This window comes from Bos grunniens, chromosome 1 (assembly GCF_055505025.1).
Source record: "Bos grunniens cultivar Pamir isolate PY7600 chromosome 1, Bosgru_T2T1.0, whole genome shotgun sequence".
Lineage (NCBI taxonomy): Eukaryota > Metazoa > Chordata > Mammalia > Artiodactyla > Bovidae > Bos > Bos grunniens.
Genome location: NC_141165.1, coordinates 45,421,023 through 45,446,498, shown reverse-complemented (window position 1 = coordinate 45,446,498; position 25,476 = coordinate 45,421,023). Strand labels below are relative to the sequence as shown.

Sequence of the window (25,476 nt, the reverse complement as noted above, 5' to 3'; positions counted from 1 at the left end):
AATTCACATTTTTTGTGTAGTTTTTGGTTGAAAAGATTCCATTGTAGAGGGTCTGTACTTTGTTGTTGTTGTCGTTGGCCCGCTAATGCAGTTTGTTGATCAGTGTCCCAGAATAGACGTGTTTACAAAAGAGCGCAAGTGATATTTTTGTGTGTCCTCAACACAGACACGGCCATGAGACTGTGTGAGAGACTGCCTCAAGGTGACCTTTAGAGCAGAGAATGAGCAGGGCTCCAGGTGTGCTCAGTACTGTTGGAGGGGATTTTGCTTCTTGGCCTTTCAGAGAACAGAGCCTGGAAATACATGCAGCTCCACACACACACAGACATACAAGTATGTACACAAACACCTGTGTCTCTGTGTATATGATTTTGTTTACATTTTGTCTTGTTTTGCACTCCTCTCATCCTTATTGATTTAAGTTTGAACATGTAGGATCCTACAAGAGGTGTCACACCGTTCTTTACCCTCATCACTCAATTCTCTTCCACCCTTATAGGTAACCACCTTCACTGTTTTCTGGGTTATCCTTCCTGTATTTCTTTTTGTGATGATGAACAATATTTATATATTTAAAAATTCATATACTTTTTATTACACAAGAATTAGTATACTCTAAGTTATATATGCTTGTTTATACTTGGCCTTTTTCACTTATAATTTTAATGTATATAAATTATATCTCAAAGCTATTAAAAAGTCACCATCAGGTGGCATATATGGCATTCCTAACACAATATGATTTTCTCTGATTTGACCTTGGCCTAAAGATTCAAACCCATTTGGATGCCATGTAGACTAAGTGGAAATGTTGGGAATCTCCCCTCAAATGATTGTATTATGATACTTTAAATCGAAAGTGTATTTTTTAACAGCATTTTCTGCTTGAGGGACTTAGTGAACTGATAACCCCTAAAGAAATTTACTTAATATTTTAAACTGACTGTGGCAGAAATGATTGATTTAATCCCTCTGTGGTATTGGAGAAGACTCTTGAGAGTCCCTTGGACCGCAAGGAGATCCAACCGGTCCATTCTGAAGGAGATCAGCCCTGGGATTTCTTTGGAAGGAATGATGCTAAAGCTGAAACTCCAGTACTTTGGCCACCTCATGCGAAGAGTTGACTCATTGGAAAAGACCCTGATGCTGGGAGGGATTGGGGGCAAGAGGAGAAGGGGATGACAGAGGATGAGATGGCTGGATGGCATCACTGACTCGATGGACGTGAGTCTGAGTGAACTCCGGGAGTTGGTGATGGACAGGGAGGCCTGGCGTGCTGTGATTCATGGGGTTGCAAACAGTTGGACACGACTGAGCAACTGAACCGAACTAAACTGAACTGAAAGACTTGAATTCTAAAGGACCTTATAGACCACTTTGCTACGCCTTTTATTTTACAGATGAGACTCAGAGAGCTTTAAAACTCTAATTATGTAATAAAGTTAGAAATGCAGTCCTCGACTCATCTGTTCTACTCTTTAAATATTTATACTATTTTGTTAGGCAGTGATTAAAATGATAATTATTAAGACTCTGTGGAAACATGGAAAGCTGTTTATAATACAAATGAAAAAAAGAGCAGCATGCCAAATGGCTTAAATATCATGATTGCAACCAATATGACAAATTTGTGTTCGTATTGAGGTCTGGAGCATAACAGACAAAAACGGTATGTGTGTTATGTAATGGGTTAAAGGGCATTTCTCCCTTAATGTTTTTGAACATTGCGGCATTGTATCCAACTAAACTTCCTTTCTAAAAATATTAGGGCTACCACAGGGGGAATGTGAAATCAAAGAGATTGTTGGTAGCTGCCTGAATCTGTCGCCTGTATTTGCACTTTCCCCAGATACTTTCCAGCACAGGAAATGTGTGATGAGGTTCTGTTATCCTATGCCTCTGACACTCTTCCGTTGTTTACCCGCCCCTGGAGTTTTGCCTTTATTCCCTTCTTTCTCACCCTGTTTTATGGAATCTACTGACCCAGCATGGCTGGTGAATGACTTTTATAGCAGGTAGTAACTACTGTTACTTATCTCAACTGAATGCAGAATATAAAGAAATTATGCTGACCCTTAAGTAATTTAGGGCTTCCCTGCTCGCTCAGATGGTAAAGAATCTGCCTGCAGTGCAGGAGACCTGAGTTTGATTCCTGGGTCAGGAAGATCCCCTGGAGGAGGACATGATGACCCCCTCTAATATTCTTGCCTGCAGAATTCCATGGATAGGGGAACCTGGAAGGCTAAATACAGCCCTTGAGGTTGCAAATAGTCGGACACGACTGAGCAACTAATACTTAAGTAATTAAAGTGAAGTTGCTCAGTCATGTCCGACTCTTAGCGACCCCATGGACTGCAGCCTACCAGGCTCCTCTGTCCATGAGATTTTCCAGGCAAGAGTACTGGAGTGGGGTGCCATTGCCTTCTCCAAGGAATAATATTTTGTCTCTAAGATGGGTGATTATTACCCAGTGGAATGAGCCCCAAAGATTGAGGGTGCTCCTTCTCTGGTTAGCTGTACCACTCCACAGGACCGTCTACTATCAGGTTTGAAGAACGGAGCGATAGGTTTAGATGACTTTCAATCTGGTTAAAAAACAGAAATCATTTGTGGATTTGCCTATCGCGTGGCTCTGATTCCTGAAAAGTAGCCAGAAAGAAAAGAAAGCACTGTACCATGATGAGCCTGCCTCAGTTCTTTGTGGCTTTGGGACCCTGCCCTCTGTAAGAATTCTATTTCTGGTCAGAGTTGCCACATCAGCTTAAACTTCATCTAAATGCAAGTTCACTAGACTTGTTTTTTTTCAAGTTGACTCTAACAATATGGTTTTTTTGTGTGCTAGAGAACATCACAGGGAAAGCATAAAGCAGCTACATAAACAATTTAAGCAGCACTTTGTTTCAGACCCTAGCTCTGCCAAGAATGTTTGGATCATATATACTAGTTCACGGCAGTGGATAATGCTAGGGTTTCAGCCCATGACTGAGCTAGTGCAATAAACGTGAAGCTAGTGAATATTTAATGTACTATTCAAACACACTCCCTCTCTAAGGGGTTGGGTCTCATTTTCTAAAACGTTCGGGTTTCTTTGGATGACGCTTGCTAAGTGGCACGTGGTGTTATCTCAACTAACTGATTAAACTTTTATGTCCCTGTGCTTTTCCTGTTAAAAAGTTGAGAATATTATATCCATAATGGTTTTATTTCAGGGAAAAGAAATGGGACTGTGAAAAGTCCAGGGAAAGAAGAGGCAGCGTGAACAGGGCAGAGGGCACTGTGTCTGATATATAGACAGTCCTTCCTACAGGTCTACAGTCCTCGCTTTAGGTCTTGGTGATACAGTTAAGTCAAGTTAAGTTAAGTCAACTTTCTGTTCTGGCATAAACAGTTCATTTTATTCTCCTTTCCCAAGCAGACATCTTCTTGAATTATATCTTTTATGCCCCCTCTCCTTTGCTTAGAAATATCTAGTGAATCTGTTATTGCCATTGTGTTTAAATCTTAGGTCAGGCATTCCTACCTCTATGCATCTAGTCTTATCTGACCCCAAAAATCAAATATCCTGTTATAATAGCCTTTTAGGACACTGCACCAAAGAGAGCGAAGCATCCTTTCCTATCCTCTGATTACACCCATGCTCTTTCCTGTCCTCAAGGCTCCACTGACACTGTTTTATTACCACATTCTCCCTACCCCCACACACTGTATTCTCTTTTTGCTATGGACTCCCATGTATTTTTGTCATGGCGTTTATTTTTGAAAATATCAATAATAAAATTGTAATAATAGCTACCATTTATAGTATTTATTTTGTGCCAGGCACTGCTTTTGGTACTTTACATGAATTAACTCATTCAGCCTTCAACAACATTTCAAGGGGTAAGTAACATTATTCCCATTTTGTAGACAAATCCTGGAGACATGTTCTTGCTCAGTTGCTGAACAAGTCATGTCCAACTCTTTTTCGACCCCATGAACTGCAGCCTGCCGGGCTCTTCTGTCTTCTACTATCTCCCGGAGTTTGCTCAAATTGATGTTCACTGAATCTGTGATGCTATCCAACCATCTCATCTTCTGCTGCTCGCTTCTCCTGCCTTCAATCTTTCCAGTCATCAGGGTTTTTTCCAATGAGTCGTTTCTTCACATCAGGGGGCCAAAGTATTGGAGCTTCAGCATGGGTCCTTCCAATGATATTCAGGGTTGATTTCCTTTAGGATTGACTGGTTTGATCTCCTTGCAGTCCAAGGGACTCTCAAGAGTCTTCTCTAGCACCACAAAAAAATTGAAAGCATCAGTTCTTCGGTACTCAGCCTTCTTTGTGGTTCAACTCTCGCATCTGTACATGACTACTGGAAAAACCGTAGCTTTGACTAGACAGATCTTTGTCCGCAAAGGGATGTCTTTGCTTTTTAATATGCTGTCTAGGTTTGTCATAGCTTTCCTTCCAAAAAGCAAGTGTCTTTTAATTTCATGGCTGCAGTTACCATCTGCAGTGATTTTTGGAGCCCAAGAAAAGAAAATCTGTCACTGCATCCACCTTTTCCCCATCTATTTGCCATGAAGTGATGGGATTGCCTGCCATGATCTTAGTTTTTTGAATGTTGAGTTTTAAGCCAGCTTTTTCACTCTGCTCTTTCACCTTCAACAGAAGGCTCTTTAGTTCCTCTTCACTTTGTGCCATTAGGGTGGTGTCATCTGCATATCTGAGGTTGTTGATATTTGTCCTGGCAATCTTGATTCTAGCTTGTGATTCATCCAGCCCAGCATTTTGAATGATGTACTCTGCATACAATTTAAATAAGCAGGGTGATAATACACAGCCATAACATACTCCCTTCCCAGTTTGGAACCAGTCAGTTGTTTGGTGTCTGGTTCTAATTATTGCTTCTGGATCTGCATACAGGTTTCTCAGGAGGCAGGTAAGGTGGTCTGGTATTCCTATCCCTTTCAGAATTTTCCACAGTTTGTTGTGATCCACACAAAGGCTTTAGCATAGTTGATGAAGCAGAAGTAGATATTTTTTGGGAATTCTCTTGCTTTTTCTGTGATCCACCGGATGTTGGCAATTTGATCTCTGGTTCCTCAGCTTCTTTGAAACTCAGCTAACACATCCAGAAGTTCTTATTTCATGTACTACTGAAGCTTAGGTTGAAGGATTTTGAGTATAACCTCACTAGCATGTGAAATAAGCATCATTGTACAGTAGTTGGAACATTCTTTGGCATTGCCCTTCTTTGGGATTAGAATGAAAACTGACTCTTTCCAGTGCTGGGGCCACTGCTGTGTTTTCCGAATTTGCTGGCATACTGAGTGCAGCGCTTTCACAGCATCATCTTTTAAGATTTGAAATAGCTCAGCTGGAATTCCATCACCTCCACTAGCTTTGTTCATAGTAATGCTTCCTAAGGTCCACTTGATTTCACACTCCGGGATGTCCAGCTGTAGGTGAGTTACTACACCATTGTGATTATCCAGGTCAAAAAGACCTTTCTTGTACAGTTCTTCTGTGTATTCTTGCCACCTCTTCTTAATATCTTCTGCTTCTTATGGGTCCTTATTGTTCTGTCCTTTATTGTGCCCATCCTTGCATGAAATGTTCCCTTGGTGCCTCTAATTTTCTTGAAGAGATCTCTAGTCTTTCCTATTCTATTATTTTCCTCTAATTCTTTGCATTGTTCATGTAAGAAGGCCTTATCTCTTGTTGCTATTCTCTGGAACTCTGCTTTAAGTTGGATATATCTTTCCCTTTCTCCCTTGCCTTTCACTTCTCTTCTTTTCTCAGCTATTTGTAAGGCCTCCTCAGACAACCACTTTGCCTTGTTGCATTTCTTTTTCTTGAGGATGGTTTTGGTCACCACCTCCTGTACAAAGTTATGAACCTTCATCCATAGTTCTGCAGGCACTCTGTCTGCCAGATCTCATCCCTTGAATCTATTCACCACCTCTACTGTATAATCATAAAGGATTTGATTTAGGTCATACCTGAATGGTCTAGTGCTTTTTCCTACTTCAATTTAAGTCTGAATTGTAAAGAGGAGCTTGTGATTTGAGCCACAGTTAGCTCCAGGTCTTGTTTTTACTTATTGTATAGAGCTTCTCTATTTTTGCCTACAAAGAATATTATCGATCTGATTTCAGTACTGACCATCTGGTGATGGCCATGTTCAGAGTTGTCTCTTGTGTTGTTGGAAGACGGTGTTTACTATGACAAACACCCTTGACAAAACTCTGTTAGCCTTTTCCCCGCTTCATTTTGTTTTCCATGGCTGAACTTACATGTTATTCCCAGTATCTCTTTGACTTCCTACTTTTGCATTCCAATCTCCTATGCTGAAAAGGACATCTTTTTTTTTTTTGGTGTTCTAGAAGGTGTTGTTGGTCTTTATAGAAATGGTCAATTTCAGCTTCTTCAGCACCAGTGGTTGGGGCATAGACTTGGATTACTGGGATGTTGAACAACGGTTTGCCTTGGAAACAAACAGATCATTCTCTCATTTTTGAGACTGCACCCAAGTACTGCATTTCAGACTCTTTTATTGACTATGACGTCTACTCCATTTCTTTTAAGAATAGTAAATATAATCACATGTGAATTAGATTTGCCCATTTCTGTCCATTTTAGTTTACTGATTCCCAAGATGTTGATGTTCACCCTTGCCATCTCCTGCTTGACCACGTCCTATTTACCTAGATTCATGGACCTAACATTCTAGGTTCCTATGGGATATTGTTCTCTACAGCATTGGACTTTACTTTCACCACCAGACACATCCATACCTGAGAGTCACTCCTGCTTTGGCCCAGCCTCTTCATTCTTTCTGGAGCTGTTAGTAATTGCCCTCTGCTGTTTTCCAGTAGCATATTGGACACCTTCTGATCTGGAGGACCCATCTTCTGACATCGTATCTTTTTGCCTTTTCATGCTGTCCATGGGATTCTCTGTGGCAAGAATGCTGGAGGGTTGCCATTAACTCTTCCAGTGGGTCACAGTTTGTCAGAACTCTCCACTCTGACTCTTCCATCTTGGGTGGCCCTGCACAGCATGGCTCATAGCTTCATTGAGTTACCCTCGCCCCTTTGCCATGACAAGGCTACAATTCATGAAGGGGCATGGAGGCATTGAGGGATAAAATAATGAACCTAAGCTCATACAAGCAAGTGGAAGATTTGGAATTCTGTCCCAGGCTGTCTGGATTCAAATTGTGTTCTTAACCACAGTTCTAAACTACTGTTTGTAAGTTATCTTTTTAGAGGCTTCATTCTTTTAAAATTTAACTCTGTAAGTCAAAGTCTCCTTATTCTCTGCTTTACCTCATTATATAACCCTGTGCCTGGAGCAGGGAGTGATTCTGTGAATATTTGTTTATTGATGTGACCTGATGTCAGAGGTCAAAGAAATTCTAATAGGTTTTTCTGGGAGTTTTGACTTGCTTGGTTAGACTTGATTTTTTCTTGATAAACTGACTGTTTTCTGTTCTCCCTCTAACTGTTGGTATGAGATGGTCAGGGTGACTGTCAAGAATTTAAATCCATGACATTTATTACCTAAATGAATGGTGCTAAGTGGTGGGTAAATTTACTAATGTGTGTGAAATCAAATCTCAAATTTTGTTCTGTGCTTCAAAGTAAACATTTTAAATTTGCATGTTTTTTTCTTAAGCAGTATTTTTTTACTTGCATATTTGATATGTCAGATCAAAGGCATAAGAGCAACCTGTACTTCACCTTTCTTGCAATATCAAGTCCTAGAAATATATTTAGTTTTGCACAGTTTTTCCTTGATTTCTTTGGGGGAAGAAAAGACTCTTCATGGAGGAAATGGTCAAAGTTGGTTATGTTAAAGTTACTTTGAGAATTCTGTGCCTACTGTGTTAGGCTCTGGGATCAAATTCTTTCCTATTTAATATAATGACAAGTTAGCCAAAGAAGCTGAAGTCTAACTTTGAAGTTTTGTTTACCATGTTTCTTTTCTCTAACAGCATGCTGCTTGATAAGGTAGGTGCTCAGAGCTAGTTGTTTCTGGTTCTCTAAAGGTTACATCTGTGCCTGTGTGTTAGTCAGTGAAACAGAAGCAGTTTCTGGCTGGTGCAATGAGAAAAGGGCATTTGGAAGAGTATTGTATAACTTGGAGAACCAAGGGGGAAAACTGAATAATTTGCCAGCTTTAGGAAGGGTGACTGTGACAATTGTAACATCTTGAGCGTCCAACCAGGAGCATCTCTGAAGTTTTGGCCTTTGCAATGACTCAGTTCCGTTTTCATTCAGTGCTCTGCTCAGGATTTCTGTTTCTTGGAAGGGAGCCAGATTTGCTCTCCACCTAAGCCAGGTGCCCATTTCTTGCTTGGGATGGTTGACAGGTCACTGGAGGCACATAAGATGGGAAAATAAGTATTTCCAAAGGAAATGTGGGTACTATTAGCAAAGAAAAGGAAACGGACATCAACAAAAGATGCTCATTGCCATCAAGTTTCATCTCAAAGCAGAGAGTTTAAATGAAAGCATTAACTTGGATGATAAGTGAGTTGGATTTTACCTGAGTTCAATCACCAAGTTACTTCTCTACTTAGAAAATACTGGCAGCCAAATTCCTTAACAAATATTTTATATTTGTACAAACTTGATTTTTTTTTTCTGACCACATTTTAAAATGTTTACTTAGCTGTTTTCAAGTATATACAAAATTATAATATGAACCCATATGCAACTTCAAGGATTGTTGAAACATTTTGCCATTCATGTTTTTGTTAATTGCATTTGGAAGCATTAACATAAGATGATTTTATAGTTGGCTGTATAAAAGCTCACAAGATTTAACATAAAGTCTGAAACTTGCTTTATGAATGTATATTCAAGTATCAAATTATTTATTATTGGTTTTTATACCAAAAACATGTTGCCAGTTAGAAAAAAAGATACACTGTTCAATGGTCATGCATTGTTTATCTAGAAGTAGACTTTTATTTCCATCAGTGAGGCTTTTTTCTGGCTTAAGCCTGATAAATCAATTCTTTAACAACTCTGTTTTCAGGTTACCTCTTCTAAATTTGCCTTCTGGCTCTTGGAGGCTTTGGGATGTGAATCAAAGGTTTCATTCAGCAGTGTCTCTGAACAGCAGGAGGCACTTGCACTGTGTGAGAACTGACTGTGCTCCAATCTCATTTGCAGTTGAAAGATGCATGAGCGTAATGCAGTCTGGGACACAGATGATCAAGCTGAAGCGTGGGACCAAGGGGCTCGTCCGGCTCTTTTACCTGGATGAACACCGGACCCGCCTCCGATGGAGACCCTCTAGGAAGAGTGAGAAGGCAAAAAGTAAGACTAGCTTTTGAATTCTTGACTTGACCCAGTAACACATGGCTTCTATTGGATGGGCTCTGTGGAAGTTTTAGCTTGGTAAAACTTTCATATTTTTACAAGTTTTAGGGGGTCAGTGGTTAGAGAATGTGCAGAGACAGAATAAGTGATGACCATTTTTGCTTTTGTTAATTCATCAGGAACTTTGAATCCATAAAAAGTTTTCTTATCCACTAGTGCTGTTGAAGGTAATATTTATCCTACATTGAAGACATGTTGTATTTAGTTGGGATATGAGGTTTTATAGCTTGAGGCCTTTTATTTTTCTTTAAAAAAGTGAAGGAAGTCATAAATCCAATAGGATTAAACTGTTTTGACATATTCTGTGCACAGTTAACTGACGAATGGATTGACAAAATTGTTTTAATGATATCAAATAAAATAGCTTTGATCTGCCTCCTCCATAAAGCCTCTCTCCCAATCCTAAACTCAGTTTCTAGTCCATGCTGAGTCCCCTGGAGCATCTCTCTTCATCTGCTCCTTCCTCTTGTTTTCACATGGACCTCCTTCATCCAGGGTCTCTGTCTTTCTGGTGGCATATGCAAAATCTCCTAACCAAGCTCCATTTGCTAGTTTCTTCTGCCCTGACCAGTGAAGATGCTTTCCTCTTCATGTCACAGATGACCTCCACTAAATCAGGCTTACGTGATATACAATTTATTCTCACTTAACAAGAAACCCAGAGACTGGTTGGCTCCAACTGTGGGACGTTGAGCCTCTAGTTCTGTCTCTGTGAGCACTCTTGACTCTCTCCCTTCTGCACTGACATTGTAATTGAGGCAGCAGTAACATGGCTTCACAACTGATAGGCTTCAAGAAGATGCAGAAAAGGGACCTTCTCTTCCAGTGCTTCCTTTTCAAGAGGGGAGAGCCCCATTCCATGCCCTTCCCTCAAGCAGAATGCATGTCTCCTTGGTTACAAGTGGGTTATGTTCCCACACCTAAAGCCATTATAGGAGTCCGGAGTGGGGCCACCCCAATGCCTTAGCCGTACCGGAACTTGCCCTGCAATGGTCAGAGGCTCATTTCCCCATGAGTGGAAAGAAAGAAAAATTGGGACTTGCCATTAAGGCAGAGCAGAGGTATGGATGGTGTATATGGGCAGTCAGTAAGATTACAACTTTCTGATTCATGCCCCCAAACAGGCAAGTGAACAAACAGAACGTAGTGTTTAATCCAAAGTAATCCTCTCTGCAAGTGTTCCCCTGACCCAAGCCTGCAGTGTTGCTCCACCACCTACATAATGCTCATCTCTGCACTGTCACTCCAGCTTCTCATAACCTAGCCTCTACCTGCCTTTCCAGCTTTGTCTCCTGTTACTCTACTTCCTGAGCTTTTCAGTCCAGCATCTCTGGAGTGGGGCTAATGTTTCTGTATCTTTATGCCTCTTTTCCCTGATTGACCATCTTGTTTTCCCCTCCACCTCTCAAGCCTTGCTCTGCCTTCACCCTTATAGCTTTCTCTCTATGAATCCAAATCACATTTAGCTATGCTATTTGGTTGCCATCAAATGTTTTTTCCCTTCAATTTTTTTTTTCCTTTCAATTTTTAACTGCTGTCGTATGCATATTGTAAAATATCAGAGTCGGCTCTAGGTCTTTGTATGTTTTCCTTGCATAAATGTATAAACTATACATTTGATATATTTACATCCCCCTTTTCTACCAGTCTTCTTGCCCCCTGCTGGGCTTATCTGTTTTCCTATCATAAATTTTAACACTTCCTGACCCAGTGCCTAGGAGGGTATTGTCTGAGTGCCCAGGAGGGTAGAGTGGTACATGGAGAAGGTTACTAGCAGGAAATGATAAAGCTTGTATTGCACATTTGGACTTTTCAATTGTCTGGACAATTCACAGACAATTAATTTTATTTTTAAATCTTTAGATGATTTTACTTTTCTGAATCTGCACACATATCTTCACCTGCCAGGTAACTGCCCTTTCCTCACTTTCCTCACAGTACTTATTGACTCCATTTACAAAGTCACCGAGGGTCGGCAGTCTGAGATATTCCACAGACAGGCTGAGGGGAACTTTGATCCCAGCTGCTGCTTCACCATCTACCATGGCAACCACATGGAGTCCCTGGACCTCATCACCTCCAACCCCGAGGAGGCGCGCACCTGGATCACAGGCCTCAAGTACCTCATGGCTGGCATCAGTGATGAAGATTCCCTTGCCAAAAGGCAGAGGACCCACGACCAATATCCTCCCTAGAACTTTAATTCTGCACTCTGTATGTGTCTGTGTGTCTGTATGTGGATTAGACTATACTTTTCCCCATAATTTTGAGGCTTAAACCCACTTTCCTTGCTGTCTTTTTTCTTTACCCTTAGCAGCTTTCTGCCCACTCCTCACTCCCACCCCAAGTAAACAAATGTGTAGAACATGTAGAAACTTAAGCTTATGTGAACTCAGGAGCAAACTTCTTTGGAGGAGACTAGATTCAGCTTCATAATCTGCTAGGTCTCCAAATGCATCGTAAAGTTTCCTAAGAGAGACGAAGCAACGAGCAAAATGTTTATTTGAGTTAGAGTTTCCTCCCACTTTGTTATAGAGTCCGTCTAGTTTAACAAACTCTTTTTTTTTCTTTTTCAAATTCATAAATTTTATCACAACTTCCTAGGCGGTGCAGTGGTAAAAAATCTGCCTGCCAAGGCAGGAGACACAGGAGATTCAGGTTTGATCCCTGGGTCAGGTAGATCCCCTGGAGAAGGAAATGGCCACCCGCTCCAGTATTCTTGCCTGGAAAATTCCATGGATAGAGAAGCCTGGTGGATACAGTGCATGAAGTCATAAAGAGTCAGTCACGACTGAGCAGCCGAGCACATACATATTTACAAAACACTTTTTTGAGTTCCAATTATATACCAGCTGTTAAGTTCTTTCCTGGTTTTTCTCTCTTCTTAATTTACAGTTTGGAATCTGAACTGATTGATCCTTAAGGGGAAGTTATTTTTTACTTATATTTACCCTGCCTAAATTGTTCAAGAAACTGGAGTTTCTTGATTAAAATTCTGATTCTCATTCTTGATTAAACCCATTCTTTGGTCCTGCAGCATTGACAGGATAAATGATTAATGTGATTAGTCTGCAGGCACCTCTTCTGCTAGGATCACCTGGACATGTGACATGCATGGCCATTCTGGCCTCAGTTTCCTTATCTGTAAAGTGAGGGTATTAGACTCATTGACTGCTTTGGCTCCCTTCTTCACATTTTGAATGGTCTTAAAATACATGTTTCTCCCTCCGCCTGTAGGAATTAGTACTACTTTCCTGCTGTCATTGGAATGTGCACCCTAAATTTTTTCCAGAGTAGGGGTAAATTTGTGCTGCTTGAGCTATAGTCCTCACCCAGGGTACTGTTGAAGCAGGGTGGAAATATTCAACCCATGAAAGGATGTTGACAGTGCAAAGGTCTAAGCGGATGAGCCCTGATGTTTTCATCAATATTCACAGCATGCAGGTAAATCCAACTGGGATTCATAAGTGAACAAAACATAAGCATAACAATTCACTTTGTGTGCTTTTTTTTGTTGGTTTGGTTCTTAACTCCTTTACATTTGATAAAAAACCAAATAATGAATGCTTTCTGGTGCAAGCCACAGAACCATACTAACAGTGCCTCAGACAATACAGAATATTCATTTTCTCATGAACAAGAGACCTGAGGTAGAGTTAATTCAGTGGGTCAGTAATGTCATTAGAAGAGATCTAGGTTCTGCCATTCTCAGCATTTTGGCTTGGTTCATTAACTGGCTACGCTTTGGTCAAAGAGAACTGCAACAGCTCCAAACAGAGAAACGCTGCCCAGAGGGAGCGAAGTTTCTTCTCATAAACCTCCCCCTCCTTTTTTTTTAGGAGTAAAGAAGAACTTCCCAGGAGTTTCACAGAAGACTACCTCTCATCATTGGCCAGAAATGCTATTGTGGGCCCATTTCTAAACCAACTCTGACAAGAGAAATGAACATAATTGGACTTTGATCTCAGGACCCTTTTTGTATTTTTAGAACCTGAAGACTCCAAAGAGTTCTATGTGGGCTCCATCTACTGATATTTGTCATATTAGAAATTAAATCTGAGAATTAAAAAAGCTCATTAAAAATTATAATAAACTATTACATATAAACATTTTTATGGAAAGTAACTTTTTCAAAGCAAAACAAATTAGTAAGAAGGGAGGTATTGCTTTACTCTTCTGCAAGTCTTTAAGCTTTTCTACATGTAAGATTGTATCATCTGTAAACACATAATTTTACTTCTTCCCTTCTGATTTGGATGCCTTTTATTTCTTTTTCTTGCCTAGTTGCCCTGGCTAGAACTTCCAGTACTTTGTTGAGCAGAAGTGGTGAAGGCAGGCATTCTTGTCTCATTCCTAATCTTACAGGAAAAGCTTTCAGTCTCTAACTATTGCGTATAATATTTGCTGTGTTTTTTTCATATGTAACTTTTATTATGTTTGGATAGTTTTCTTCTATTCCTATTTTGTTGAGTGTTTTTATCATGAAAGTGTATTGAATTTTGTCTAATGCTTTTTCTGCATCAACTGAGATGATTGTGGTTTTTCTCTTCATTATGTTGATGCAGTGTATTACATTGATCAATCTCATGTGTTGAATCATCCTTGTATTCAGGAATAAATCCCACTTGGTCATGGTGTATAATCCTATTAATATGCTGGTGAATTGTATTTGCTAGTATAGCTGACCCTTGAACAGTGTAGGAGTTGGGGTGCAGACCTCTTGAGCAGCTGAAAATCTGAGTATAACTTTATAGTTGGCCCTCTGTATTGAGGTTCTGTATCCGTGGATTCAACCAGCTGCAGTGCATGTAGTACTGTAGTACTTATTTATTGAAAAAAATCCACATATAAGTGAAACCACACAGTTCACACCCATGGTGTTCAAGGGTCAACTGTATTTTGTTGAGTGTTTTCCACCAGTGTAAATAAGAGATAATGGTCTGTAGTTTTCCTGTAGTGTCTTTCTCTGCCTTTGGTATCAGGGTAATGCTGTCCTCATAGAATGAGGTAGAAAGTATTTCCTCCACTTTAATTTTTGGGGAAAAATTTGACAGTTTGGTGTTTGTTGTTCTTTAAATATGTGGTAGAATTAACCAGAGAAACCATCAAGTCTAGAGATTTCCTTTGTTGAGAGATTTTTGACTACTGATTCCATCTCCTTACTAGTTATAGATTTATTCAGATTTTTCCATTTCTTTGTGATTTAGTCTTGGTAGTTTTTATATTTCTAGGAATTTGTCCATTTCATCTAGCTTATCCAATTTTTTGGTGTACAATTGTTTACAGTGGTATCTTATAGTCCTTTATGTTTCTGTAGAATCAGTAGTAATGTCCCCACTTTCATTTCTGATTTTAGTACCGAGTCTTTTTTTTTTTCTCTTTGTCTGTCTAACTAAAGGTTTGTTGATTTTTAGTAATCTTTTTGAAAAAAATACTTTTGATTTCACTGATTTTTTTTCCTCAGTTGTTTTTCCACTTCATATCTGTTCTTGTCTTTCTTATTTTCTTCTTTCTGCTATCGTTTTAAATCTATTGAGACTTCATTGGTGGCCTAAAATGTAATCTATCCTGACAATGTTCCATATGCCCTTGAGAAGAATGTGTATCCTATACTGTTGGGAAGACTGTCTATATATGTCTGTTAGAGCTAGTTGATTTATTGTGTTGTTTAAATTCATTTCCTTAGTTCTGTCTGGTTGTTCTATCCATTATTGTGAGTGCACTCTCCAAGTATTATTGTAAAACTTTCTCTCTTCAATTTTCTCCGTTTTTGCTTTATATATTTTGATGGTCTGTCATTAGATACATGCATGTTTATAATTGTTATATCTTCTTGTTGTATTGAGACTTCTGTTAATACATAATGACAGTCTCTTACAGCCTGTTTTGATTTAAAGTCTATTGTTTGATGTTAGTAGAGCCACCCCTGCTCTCTTTTGGTTACGATTTGCTTCGAATATCTTTTCTCATCCTTTCATTTTCAACCTGTTTGTGTCTTTGGATCACAAGTGAGTTTCTTGTAGACAGCATATAGTTTAGTCAGGAATTTTAATCTATCCTGCCCATCTGTCTTTTGGGGAGTTTAATTGATTTACATGGAAATAATTATTGATAAGGATTAATATGTTATTGTGCTATTTGTTTTCTTTATGCCTTATATCTTTTTTTGGTCTCTTATTTCTTGACTAATAAGAGACCATCCTCTTTTTATGTGTTTTTTTTTTTTCTTTTTTGATTGCAAAATAAATTCCTTCATTGTTTCTTTTTATGTAAATTCTATAGCTGTCTTCTTTGTGGTTATCTTGAGGATTACATTTAATGTTCTAAAGTTAAAATACTCTAGTTTAAATTTATACTACTTTAGATGAGTAGGTTTTTGAATCTGATTTGTTTGTTCATGTTTACTAGCAGTAGAAAGTTTTCATATTTGAGTTCATTGACAGCTGAAGAATTGTATCTTTTGAAAATATGCTATCTGGAAAGTGAGCATGCTCTAGAATCACACAGAGGAACCATTTTATAAGAAATATAGAATAGTTGCTGTTTATGTCAGTGAGGAAAGAAAAAGAAACAGGAAGTTAATGAATAATGAAGAGGAAGCTAGTGTCACAAATAGGGAAATTTATGTTGAGTCAGGGAGCCATTCTCATAGAGATTTGTCAGAATTTGATAGGGGTTTAGATAATGTCTTACTATCAGGGTTTAGATAATGTCTTACTATCAGAATGACATCCCTGATTAGATGTACATTTAATTATATTAATTGGGGAGAACAGAGCTGAGATGTTCATTATTATTACATTTCAATTAGACCTGAAAATTTCAACTGTGAATGAATAATGAGAATAATGAGTCTTAAATGATTGCATGAATAAAATGCATCCAGTGTAAAGTGAAATTCAGGTGATTTCTACAGTATGGCCATGTTGAATGGAGGTAGATGTGGTACCTCTGTCTATCAGCAGCAACACAGTGTTGTGGTTAACGACTGAGACTGGTGCTGCTCTGTCTGGGGTCTAGCTCCAAGGCTGCCATGTACTGTGTAACTAGGGGAGTTACTTAAACTCTTTTGCTTCAGAGTCTTGAACACGTTGATGATGGTGCCCCCCCGTCTCACTGTGTGACCATCAAATGAGTTGGTTATACACAAAGTACTTTGAATGTTCTCTGGCTCATAGTAAGCATTTTATAAATAGTAGCTGCTGCTATTATTGCTAGAGAGGGATAAGGATTGGCAGACTTTTTGCTTTTCCTGGTCAGATAGATTGACATCTAAAAATGCAGTGTCCACAGCATACAAAGATGATGATGCCTAGGTACTTAGCCTCACCATGTTCCTCCATCACATCCTCCATCACATCATTCTCCTCTGTGATTCCTCCACCTTACCTCTTGACGCCACTAGGGAAATTATTACCTCTAGAAGACTCCAGGCAGTCCTTTATGGATGTTGTCAACTGAAGCCTTACACCTTCCCTATAAATTTGGAGTTTTGCTTGTCGGGCAAATCTGGCCCTCCCTTCCGGTTACATGGCCTCCTGAGCTAAGAATGGGTTTTCTATGGCTGAAAAAAAAAATCAAAAGGAGAATAAAATTTTTTGACACATGAAGTTTTATGAAATTCAGAGTTCAACATCCTTAAATTTTATTGAAACACAACCATGCCAGTTCATTTATGTATTGCCTGTGGTAGCAGAGTTGGGTGTTTGCAACTGAGACCAAATAGCCTGTAAAACCTAAAACATATACTATGAGGCCCTCTTCAGGGCCCTGTTTGCCTACCCCTGAACTAAATAATACTGTTCAATGCTTTACATTCTCCTAAAGTTTTTTCATTAAAAAATACTAGGCCAGAACTTTTCATTCAGTTTTTACTCTCCTAGTTTTCCTTTGTAAAATTGCTATTTCTTTTCTTAAATTTATCGTGTATTAGCTAGGAATCATTAATTCAGGGCTTTCTTGGGCACTCGTGTGTTAATTTTGAAGAACAACTTCGGGGTATCAGAATACTTTTACCTGCAGTTATATCTTATATTATACCATGGGTACCGTTACTGAGAGAATGGTGTTTCTTTAATAGAATCTTAGAGTTGGAAGGGGCTTCAAGGTCATCTAGTTGTGCTCGCTGACATTATAGACGAAGAAATGGAAACCCCAAGAGGTAATATAAGTGACCCACTGTCGTAGGCCAGGTCAGAATGAAGTCAGAACTAGTGTATATTACTTGTCTGAGTCTACTTCTGTTTCTGTCTTACCAACCCTAGATCCCTTAAACCAACAGTCCAGGCCAGCTCATGTGTTGACACTGAAGGCCTTGCAGACACAGGCTCATCCAAAGCCTGTTTGTTTCTGCAGAATATTCATGCTTAGGGTTTGTTTATCCCTGCTTCTTCCCTGGAGAAGTCTTTAAGGTGCTTTGGTAAAGACGTTTAGCATCAAAGGATGAAAATACTGCTGTCCTTGGACTAATTTAATCATTTCTTTGAATTCTGACCAAATATTTTATGGGGCACAGAGCAGTGTTCATGGTCAAAAGAAATAAAGCTCATGCAATGGGCACTGTAGGCCCAGAAAACAGAAACAACAAGATTCAGGTTCTAACTAGTAATTGGTCCAAATGTTTTACTCTTGATTCTTCAGTTATTTTTCCCCCTGGGTCCTGTGTCACCCTTTAACTTCCAGGTATCATATATAATGAGGTCCTACCTGAACTCTATGAGAAATAATTGAATTTGAAAGAACCGGCCTGGTTATTCTCAAATGTTATAAATGGAACAAGATGTGAAACAGATATTTACAGTTGAAAAATCACTTCTGATTAACTTTAGGAGAAATAAGACTATCATATTTTATTTTCTTTCTAAGGTATAATCTCCTATAATCATAATTTGAATTACCTAAAAATATAAATGTTCTGAGTTACTACTAAGAGGTCAGTTAATATTTTGACTTAAATGAAAATCTCTCTGTCTGAGGTCACCTGCTTGATGAATATTTTTCATTGACCTCTTCCTTTGACCTACTCCCACCTTCATTCTTTTCCTCTTCTTTATTCTTTGAATTTTAAAGCTGATTTTGGTTTTCTTTTCTTTCTTCTTTTTTTAAAAAAGATTTTTTGACGTAGATCTTTTTTTATGTTGTTGTCGTTCAATAGCTAATTCATGTCTGACTATTTGCATCCATAAACTGCAGCATATCAGGCTTCCCTGTCCTTCACTATCTCCCTGAGTTTGCTCAAACTCATGTCCATTGAGTCAGTGATGCCATCCAACCATCATATCCTTTGTCACCCCTTTCTCCTTTTGCCATCAGTCTTTCCCAGTGTCAGGGTCTTTTCCAGTGAGTCAGTTCTTCACATAAGGTGGTCAAAGTATGGGAGCTTCAGCATCAGTCCTTCCAATGAATATTCAGGACTGATCTCCTTTAGGATGGACTGGTTGGATCTCCTTGCAGTCCAAGGGACTTCAAATGTCTTCCCCAGCACCACAGTTGAAAAGCATCCATTCTTTGGTGCTCAGCTTTCTTTATAGTCCAACTCTCACATCCATACATGACTACTGGAAAAACCATAGTGGACCATTTTTAAAGTCTTTATTAAAGTTGTTAAAATATTTCTTCTGTTGCTTATGTTCTGTTTTTTCGGCCACAAGGCATGTGGGATCCCAGCTCCCTGCTGCTGCTGCTAAGTCACGTCAGTTGTGTCCGACCCTGTGCGACCCCATAGACAGCAGCCCACCGGGCTCCCCCATCCCTGGGATTCTCCAGGCAAGAACAATGGAGTGGGTTGCCATTTCCTTCTCCAATGCATGAAAGTGAAAAGTGAAAGTGAAGTTGCTCAGTCGTGTCCGACTCTTCGCGACCCCATGGGCTGCAGCCTACCAGGCTCCTCCGTCCATGGGATTTCCCAGGCAAGAGTACTGGAGTGGGTTGCCATTGCCTTCTCCGCGCAGCTCCCTGACCAGGCATCAAACCTGCACCCCCTGCTCAGTAAATCTTTAATCCAATTAAATTCCCTCCCTGTTATTTGACCTGAGGCCAAACTGTGGTGGAGGTAATGAAGATAATGGTGATCTCCAAAAGGTACCATGCAGGCACTGCTGCATTCAGTGCCCCTAACCCTGCAGCAGGCCACCGCTGACCCATGCCTCCACCGGAGACTCCTAGATACTCACAGGCAAGTCTGGGTCAGTCTCTTGTGGGGTCACTGCTCCTTTCTCCTGGGTCCTGATGCACACAAGGTTTTGTTTGTGCCCTCCAAGAGTGTGTTTCCCCAGTCCTGTGTAAGTTCTGGTTGCTCTATGGTGGGGTTGATGGCGACCTCCTCCAAGAGGGCGTATGCCATACGCAGGTCTACTGCACCCAGAGCCCCTGCCCCTGCAGCAGTCCACTGCTGACCCGTACCTCTCCAGGATATACTCAGACACAATTCTGTCTCAGTCTCTGTGTGTTCTCTGGGTCCTGGTGTGCCCAAGGTTTGTTTGAGCCCTCTAAGCATCTCTGGTGGGTGTGGGGTTTGATTCTAACTGGGATTTTGCCCCTCCTTCCATCTTGCTGGGGCTTCTCCTTAGAGATATAGGGTTGACCAAAAAGTTCATTTGGATTTTTCCATAAGATGCTACAGAAAAACCTGACCAAACTTTTCTGGCCAACCCAATATATAAGCTTCCCGGGTGATATGATTTGACCCTCATTTCCCAGTGAAGGGAATGACCTCCGTGTGTCCTCCTCTCACCATTCTCAGTGTTATTGTCACTATTAGTAACTCACTAAGAGCCTGTGGATTGTGGGGTCTCCTCAAAAGAATTTCTTCTCAAGTTCGGTGTTAATGATCAAGCTCCTTGTGCATATTCTGTGAAAGTAGTTTTTATTTTGATGACCGTGTAAGTGGCAAGTGTTTCCTTGACCTTTCTGCAAGTGGGTGAAGCAGACCTTTGAGGAAGCTGATAAGAATGGCGATGGCTTATTGAACATTGAAGAGATACACCAACTGATGCACAAACTAAATGTCAATCTGCCCCGAAGAAAAGTCAGACAAATGTTTCAGGTATGTTTTCACAACGGGATTGACCTTACGTAAAATACACTTTGGAGGGCAATGGTATACTGAGATATTTCAAAAGGCTATTTTGTCTTGGTGGAAGCTAATATTACCTGCTGTATATCGTTTTGTTTTTCTTTGAAGACAGAGGCATTTTATTTCATCAGAGAAAACTTCCCAAACTTAACATGCATCCACAATTTCACTTCCTAAAATGTGTTGTTGTTGCCGTTTTTGGAGTGATTATAAGCACTTTACTTGACAGTTAAATAATGGGGTAAATAGGATGAAGTCCCTTGGAGAGGATAAGATCTCATCTTTCAACCTCATGGTCTGTAATGAGGATCAGAATAAAGACTAAGTAGTGTGAAAAAATAGCACTTGTGGAACTCCTCAAGAGCCCTCTATTTTGTTTCAGAGGAGTTGAGGATTTTAGAATCCCTAAGATTTAGAAGTGCTGTATCACTCCTGCCATTTAGGGAGCTCTCCAGAAGTTCACGCCACTCCTTCTTGGTATTAGATGAGATGTTCTTTCCCTGTTTGAAAGTCCTGGAGGAAAATTCTTGGACCCAAATTTATCCTGTGTCCCCCGCTCAGATTGTACTCAGCCTTCCATCTAAGATGCTGAAGTGAGTTCTATTAGGATTGGCGCAAAGACAGTGTTCAATTATTAGTAATTCCTAGAACATTAATTTTGGAAAGGCTTTTATTTGAAGATAAGTCATACATGTAATTCATGTGTTGTAGTAATTTGCTAAGTGAGTAGGTAGTTCATATTTTTTATGTGTAAAATTAAGTAAGAGGGTTATATTTTATGGTTAATGCGTTTTGCTCCCTTTGTTTTCTGACCTCCTGTTATCAGAGGTGGTAAGGGCGGAAACGACATGAGGGCTGAGTTGCAACGGTGAATGGAAGATGGAGGCTGGCTTTGATCTGTGACCTCTTACAGTTACACATCCTGTGGTTCTGTCCTCGGAAGCTGGAGATAGTTTGCACTGTGGGAACTTGGTCCCATTGCACTGAAGAGAAAGGAAAGAGGAAGGAATGAGACACACTATGAAAGGAACTAGAGATGGAGAAGGGGACTTTGGAGGTGAACTGAGTTGTCACAGAGTGAACTGTCTGTAAACCGCATGGAAAGATTTGCCATGTTCCTGGCACTCCCTGTGACACCTAACTTTTGTTCTGTTGTGAGCCCATCTCCCATCTGTTCCTTTTCATAGATGTTCATCATACTGGAGAGAGAGCCCTGATTAAATCAGAGAGGGCACACTTATAGAGGGGAGCAAAGTCTATACCTACAAAAATAATGATCTGGGAGTACTTTTTGGAAGTAAGAGAAGTAACATTTAATTTTGACTTATTTTTACTTCTGGATTTTTAACCCTCTTCAGATACCTTTTGTCTCTAATGCACAAGTATTTTGAGGATAAACCATGAAACGTTTATGTTAAAAGTCTTGTGAGTTCAAAGTTAATACTTCAGAGAAGTTTTTTTCCCAAAAAACTTTAAAATTCTTATTTTTTGTATTGGGGTATAGCCAATTAACAATATTGTGGTAGTTTCAGGTGATCAGCGAAGGGACTCAGCCATACATATACATGTATCCACTTTCCCCCAAACCCTCCTCCCATCCAAGCTGGCATATAATATTGACCAGAGTTCCATGTGCTATGCAGTAGGTTCTTGCTTGTTATCCATTTCAAATATAGTGGTGTGTACATGACTTTCCCAAAGTCCCTAACTATCCCTTCCCCCTAGCAACCATAAGTTCATTTTCTAAATCTATGATTCTCTTTGTTTTGTAAGTTCGTTTGTATCATTTCTTTTTAGATTCCACATATAAGGGACATCATATGATATTTTCCTTCTCTGTCTGACTTCATTTAGTATGACACTCTCTAGATCCATCCATGCTACTGCAAATGGCATTATTTCATTCTTTTTAATGGCTGAGTAATATTCCATTGTATATATGTACCACATCTTCTTTATTCAGTCCTGTTGATGGACTTTAGTTGATGGGCTTGATAGTCCTGTTCAGTCCTTTATTCGGGTTGCTTCTATGTCTTAGCTATTTTAAACAGTGTTGCAATGAATGTTGGGGTACATGTATCCTTTTGGATCATGTTTTTCTCTGGATATATGCCCAGGAGTGGGATTGCAAGGTCATATGGTAGCTCAATTTTTAATTTTGTAAGGAACCTCAATACTCCTCTCCATAGCAGCTGCACCAATTTACATTCCCACCTACGATGTAGGAAGGTTCCCTTCTACTTTGGAGATGTTTTAAGAAAGCATTAAGATCTCTTTTTGTGACTTTGAATTTAAAGATTGAAAGACTTCTCAAGCAAGGAGTGACTAGAGAAGTAGCTGGGCTTCTAGTGTAAACATAGATTATTTCTACCATAGATTTTGCATGTAGCTTAGGATGTAGTAATGGGAACAAGGACCTTAGCATTTTTTTTTTTTTTAGCATTGTTTTAATGAGCATATTCTCTTCTTTCTTTCTCTCTTTTTTTTTAAACTGAATTACTGGTAAAGACATTAAATGCTTCCTGGAATTTTCTTTGTCTTCTTGTTGCAGTGCAAGATTCAACTGATTTTTAAAAAGTAATCTGTTAGGGTATGGATAGCTTCTTTTGAAGTCTTTGAGGCTGTTGCTTAAAACCTCAGAGTGGTACTGTTCTTAATGGTTTAGGTATTTCCAAAGAAATCTTGAAAAATGTATCATCTCTCTACCCAGGGTTATATATTTTGAAAAAAGCTACAGCAGAAATATGAACATTAGACATACTTTCTTAGGATGCAAAGACTACAGCCAAGAGCCTTAAACGCCAAAATTGTTGGTATTCTGTAGATCACTGTATCACTGCTTTTAAAATGACAGAAGGAAACAGCAATCAGCCTCAAAAAGAAACTCTGTGTGATGTAAATATCGGTCTAAGTGTTTGTTCATAGTTGACGCAAAGTTAGCAGAGTTTAAAAAGATATATTTTTATACACACTTTGACTTTCAAAGCTATGTTTAAAACCACATACCAGCTGACTATATGTCACAAAATCTATGTATTTCAAAATGTCATTCATCCCCTGTCAGTTTTAGTTTGGTTTTACAACTGTGTTCACTTAGAATAAAGAACATATAAATGGATTGGTTACTCATTATATATTCTCAGCAGTTTTATGGTTTTATGACAAATTCAGCCAGTCAGACGGCAGGTACGTGGTAAAAGATCCTTGTTCAATAATTACTAGGAGCAAATAATTTCAACTAGAGATAAGTGCAAATGGATTTTTCAGGCAGGGAGATACCAATGATGCTGCTGGCTATAAGAGCAATAAGCAATAAGCAATAAGAATTAAGAGATTCTTTTATAGGTAAAGGTTACATTTGATTGAATCACAGTTTAGAAGCTGATAAGAGACTAGTATTTTTGTCATATATTGAATGTATTTTCTCTTTTGCTTATGATTAGTCTTCTCCAAGGTTTCTTTTATTAGTTTTGTCAAAAGACCAGCTTTTGGCTTAATTGCTCACCTTTGATGTTATATCTTCTCGTTTTCTATTGTTTAGCTTTCTTCTTTTGTTTATAATTTATTTCCTTCTATTTTCCTTAGCTTAACTTTTTAATAGCTTTTGGAGTTGAATTGTTAGCTCATCTGGTTTTAATTTGCCTTGCTTTCTAATAAGTTGAAAACTTCAAGTTCCCCTCTAACTACTGCCTTAATGTCATCACACAAGTCTTAATACATGGTGTATGTGTTTCCTTCTGTTTAATTTCCTATTTAGAAATGGTTGTTTCCAGACAAGGTTTTTTAAGCTTTCTTTGTTGCTTTATAAATTTACTGTGGTCAGAGAAATTAGTTTTTATAAAGTTGATTCTTTATAATTTGAAACATTATTGTGGCCTAATGTATAGTCGTTTTAAATTGATCCATGTGTTCTTGAAAAGAACATGTTTACCATTTGCAAAATGGGCATTAGCTTTTTATTGTAAATATTATTTCCCACTGCTGAATTTCCTATTTCAAACTGTTACTGCTTTATTTTTTTCTATGCCTCTTTCAGGAAGCTGATACAGATGAGAATCAGGGAACTCTGACTTTTGAAGAATTCTGTGTGTTTTACAAAATGATGTCTTTGAGACGAGACCTTTATCTGTTGCTTTTGAGCTACAGTGACAAGAAAGATCATCTAACTGTGGAAGAACTGGCTCAGTTTTTGAAGGTGGAACAAAAGGTATCATTAGACTGTTGAACTGAATGTTTACTTAAAAATACTTGTGAAAGATACATGGGTTTCTCTTAGGGCTGGGTGTAGGTATATTTTAAATTTAAGTTAGAAGGGTAAATATCACAATTGCAAAAAAATCTTATCTATGAGGTTTTAAAAATGTGTTCCCAGCAGCTTTAGAGAAATTGAATTAGTAAATTGAACACATACATAATTTTTAACCTTAAATATGCATATTTTTCCACAAAGTGGTGACTGCTGTCTCGTGTGTTTCCTTTTAGGTACTATAGTAATATTTTCTTTATGTTAGTAATATAGCTAGATATTTATTAACTATGATATAATTCTTTTTAAAAATTACTTATTTGGCTGTACTAGGACTTAGTTGCAGCATGTGGGATCTAGTTCCCTGATTGGGGATCAAACCTGGGCTCCCTGTATTGGGAGCATGGATTCTGACTGGACCACGAGGGAAGTCTCCTATGACATCATTCTTTTCTTTTTTTTTTAGTTGGAAGATAATTGCTTTACATTGTTGTCTTGGTTTCTGCCATACAACAGTGTGAGTCAGCAATAAGTATACATATGTCTCCTCCCTTTTGAACCTCCCTCCCACCCCCAGCCCATCTAGGTTGTCACAGAACACCAGCTGAGCTCCCTGTGTTATATAGCAACTTCCCATTAGCTAACTGTTTTACATATGGTAACATACATGTTTCAGTGCTACTCTTTTAATTCATCCCCCCCTCTCCTTTCCCCTCTGGGCCCACAGGTCTATTCTTTATGTCCCCATCTCTATTCTTGCCCTTGCAAATAGGTTCTTCAG

General features: G+C 39.1%; 1 protein-coding gene across 1 annotated transcript in view; it reads left to right on the top strand.

Annotated features, from left to right (window-relative positions):
• PLCH1 (phospholipase C eta 1) overlaps nt 1-25,476 on the top strand; it is a 252,287-nt gene that overhangs the window by 133,130 nt on the left and 93,681 nt on the right. Inside the window, exons 7-10 of the mRNA XM_086391373.1 lie at nt 9,166-9,312; nt 11,314-11,557; nt 20,290-20,419; nt 24,486-24,656. Of these exons, the coding sequence (XP_086247499.1) occupies nt 9,166-9,312; nt 11,314-11,557; nt 20,290-20,419; nt 24,486-24,656 (692 nt within the window). The remainder of the gene's footprint in view (nt 1-9,165; nt 9,313-11,313; nt 11,558-20,289; nt 20,420-24,485; nt 24,657-25,476) is intronic.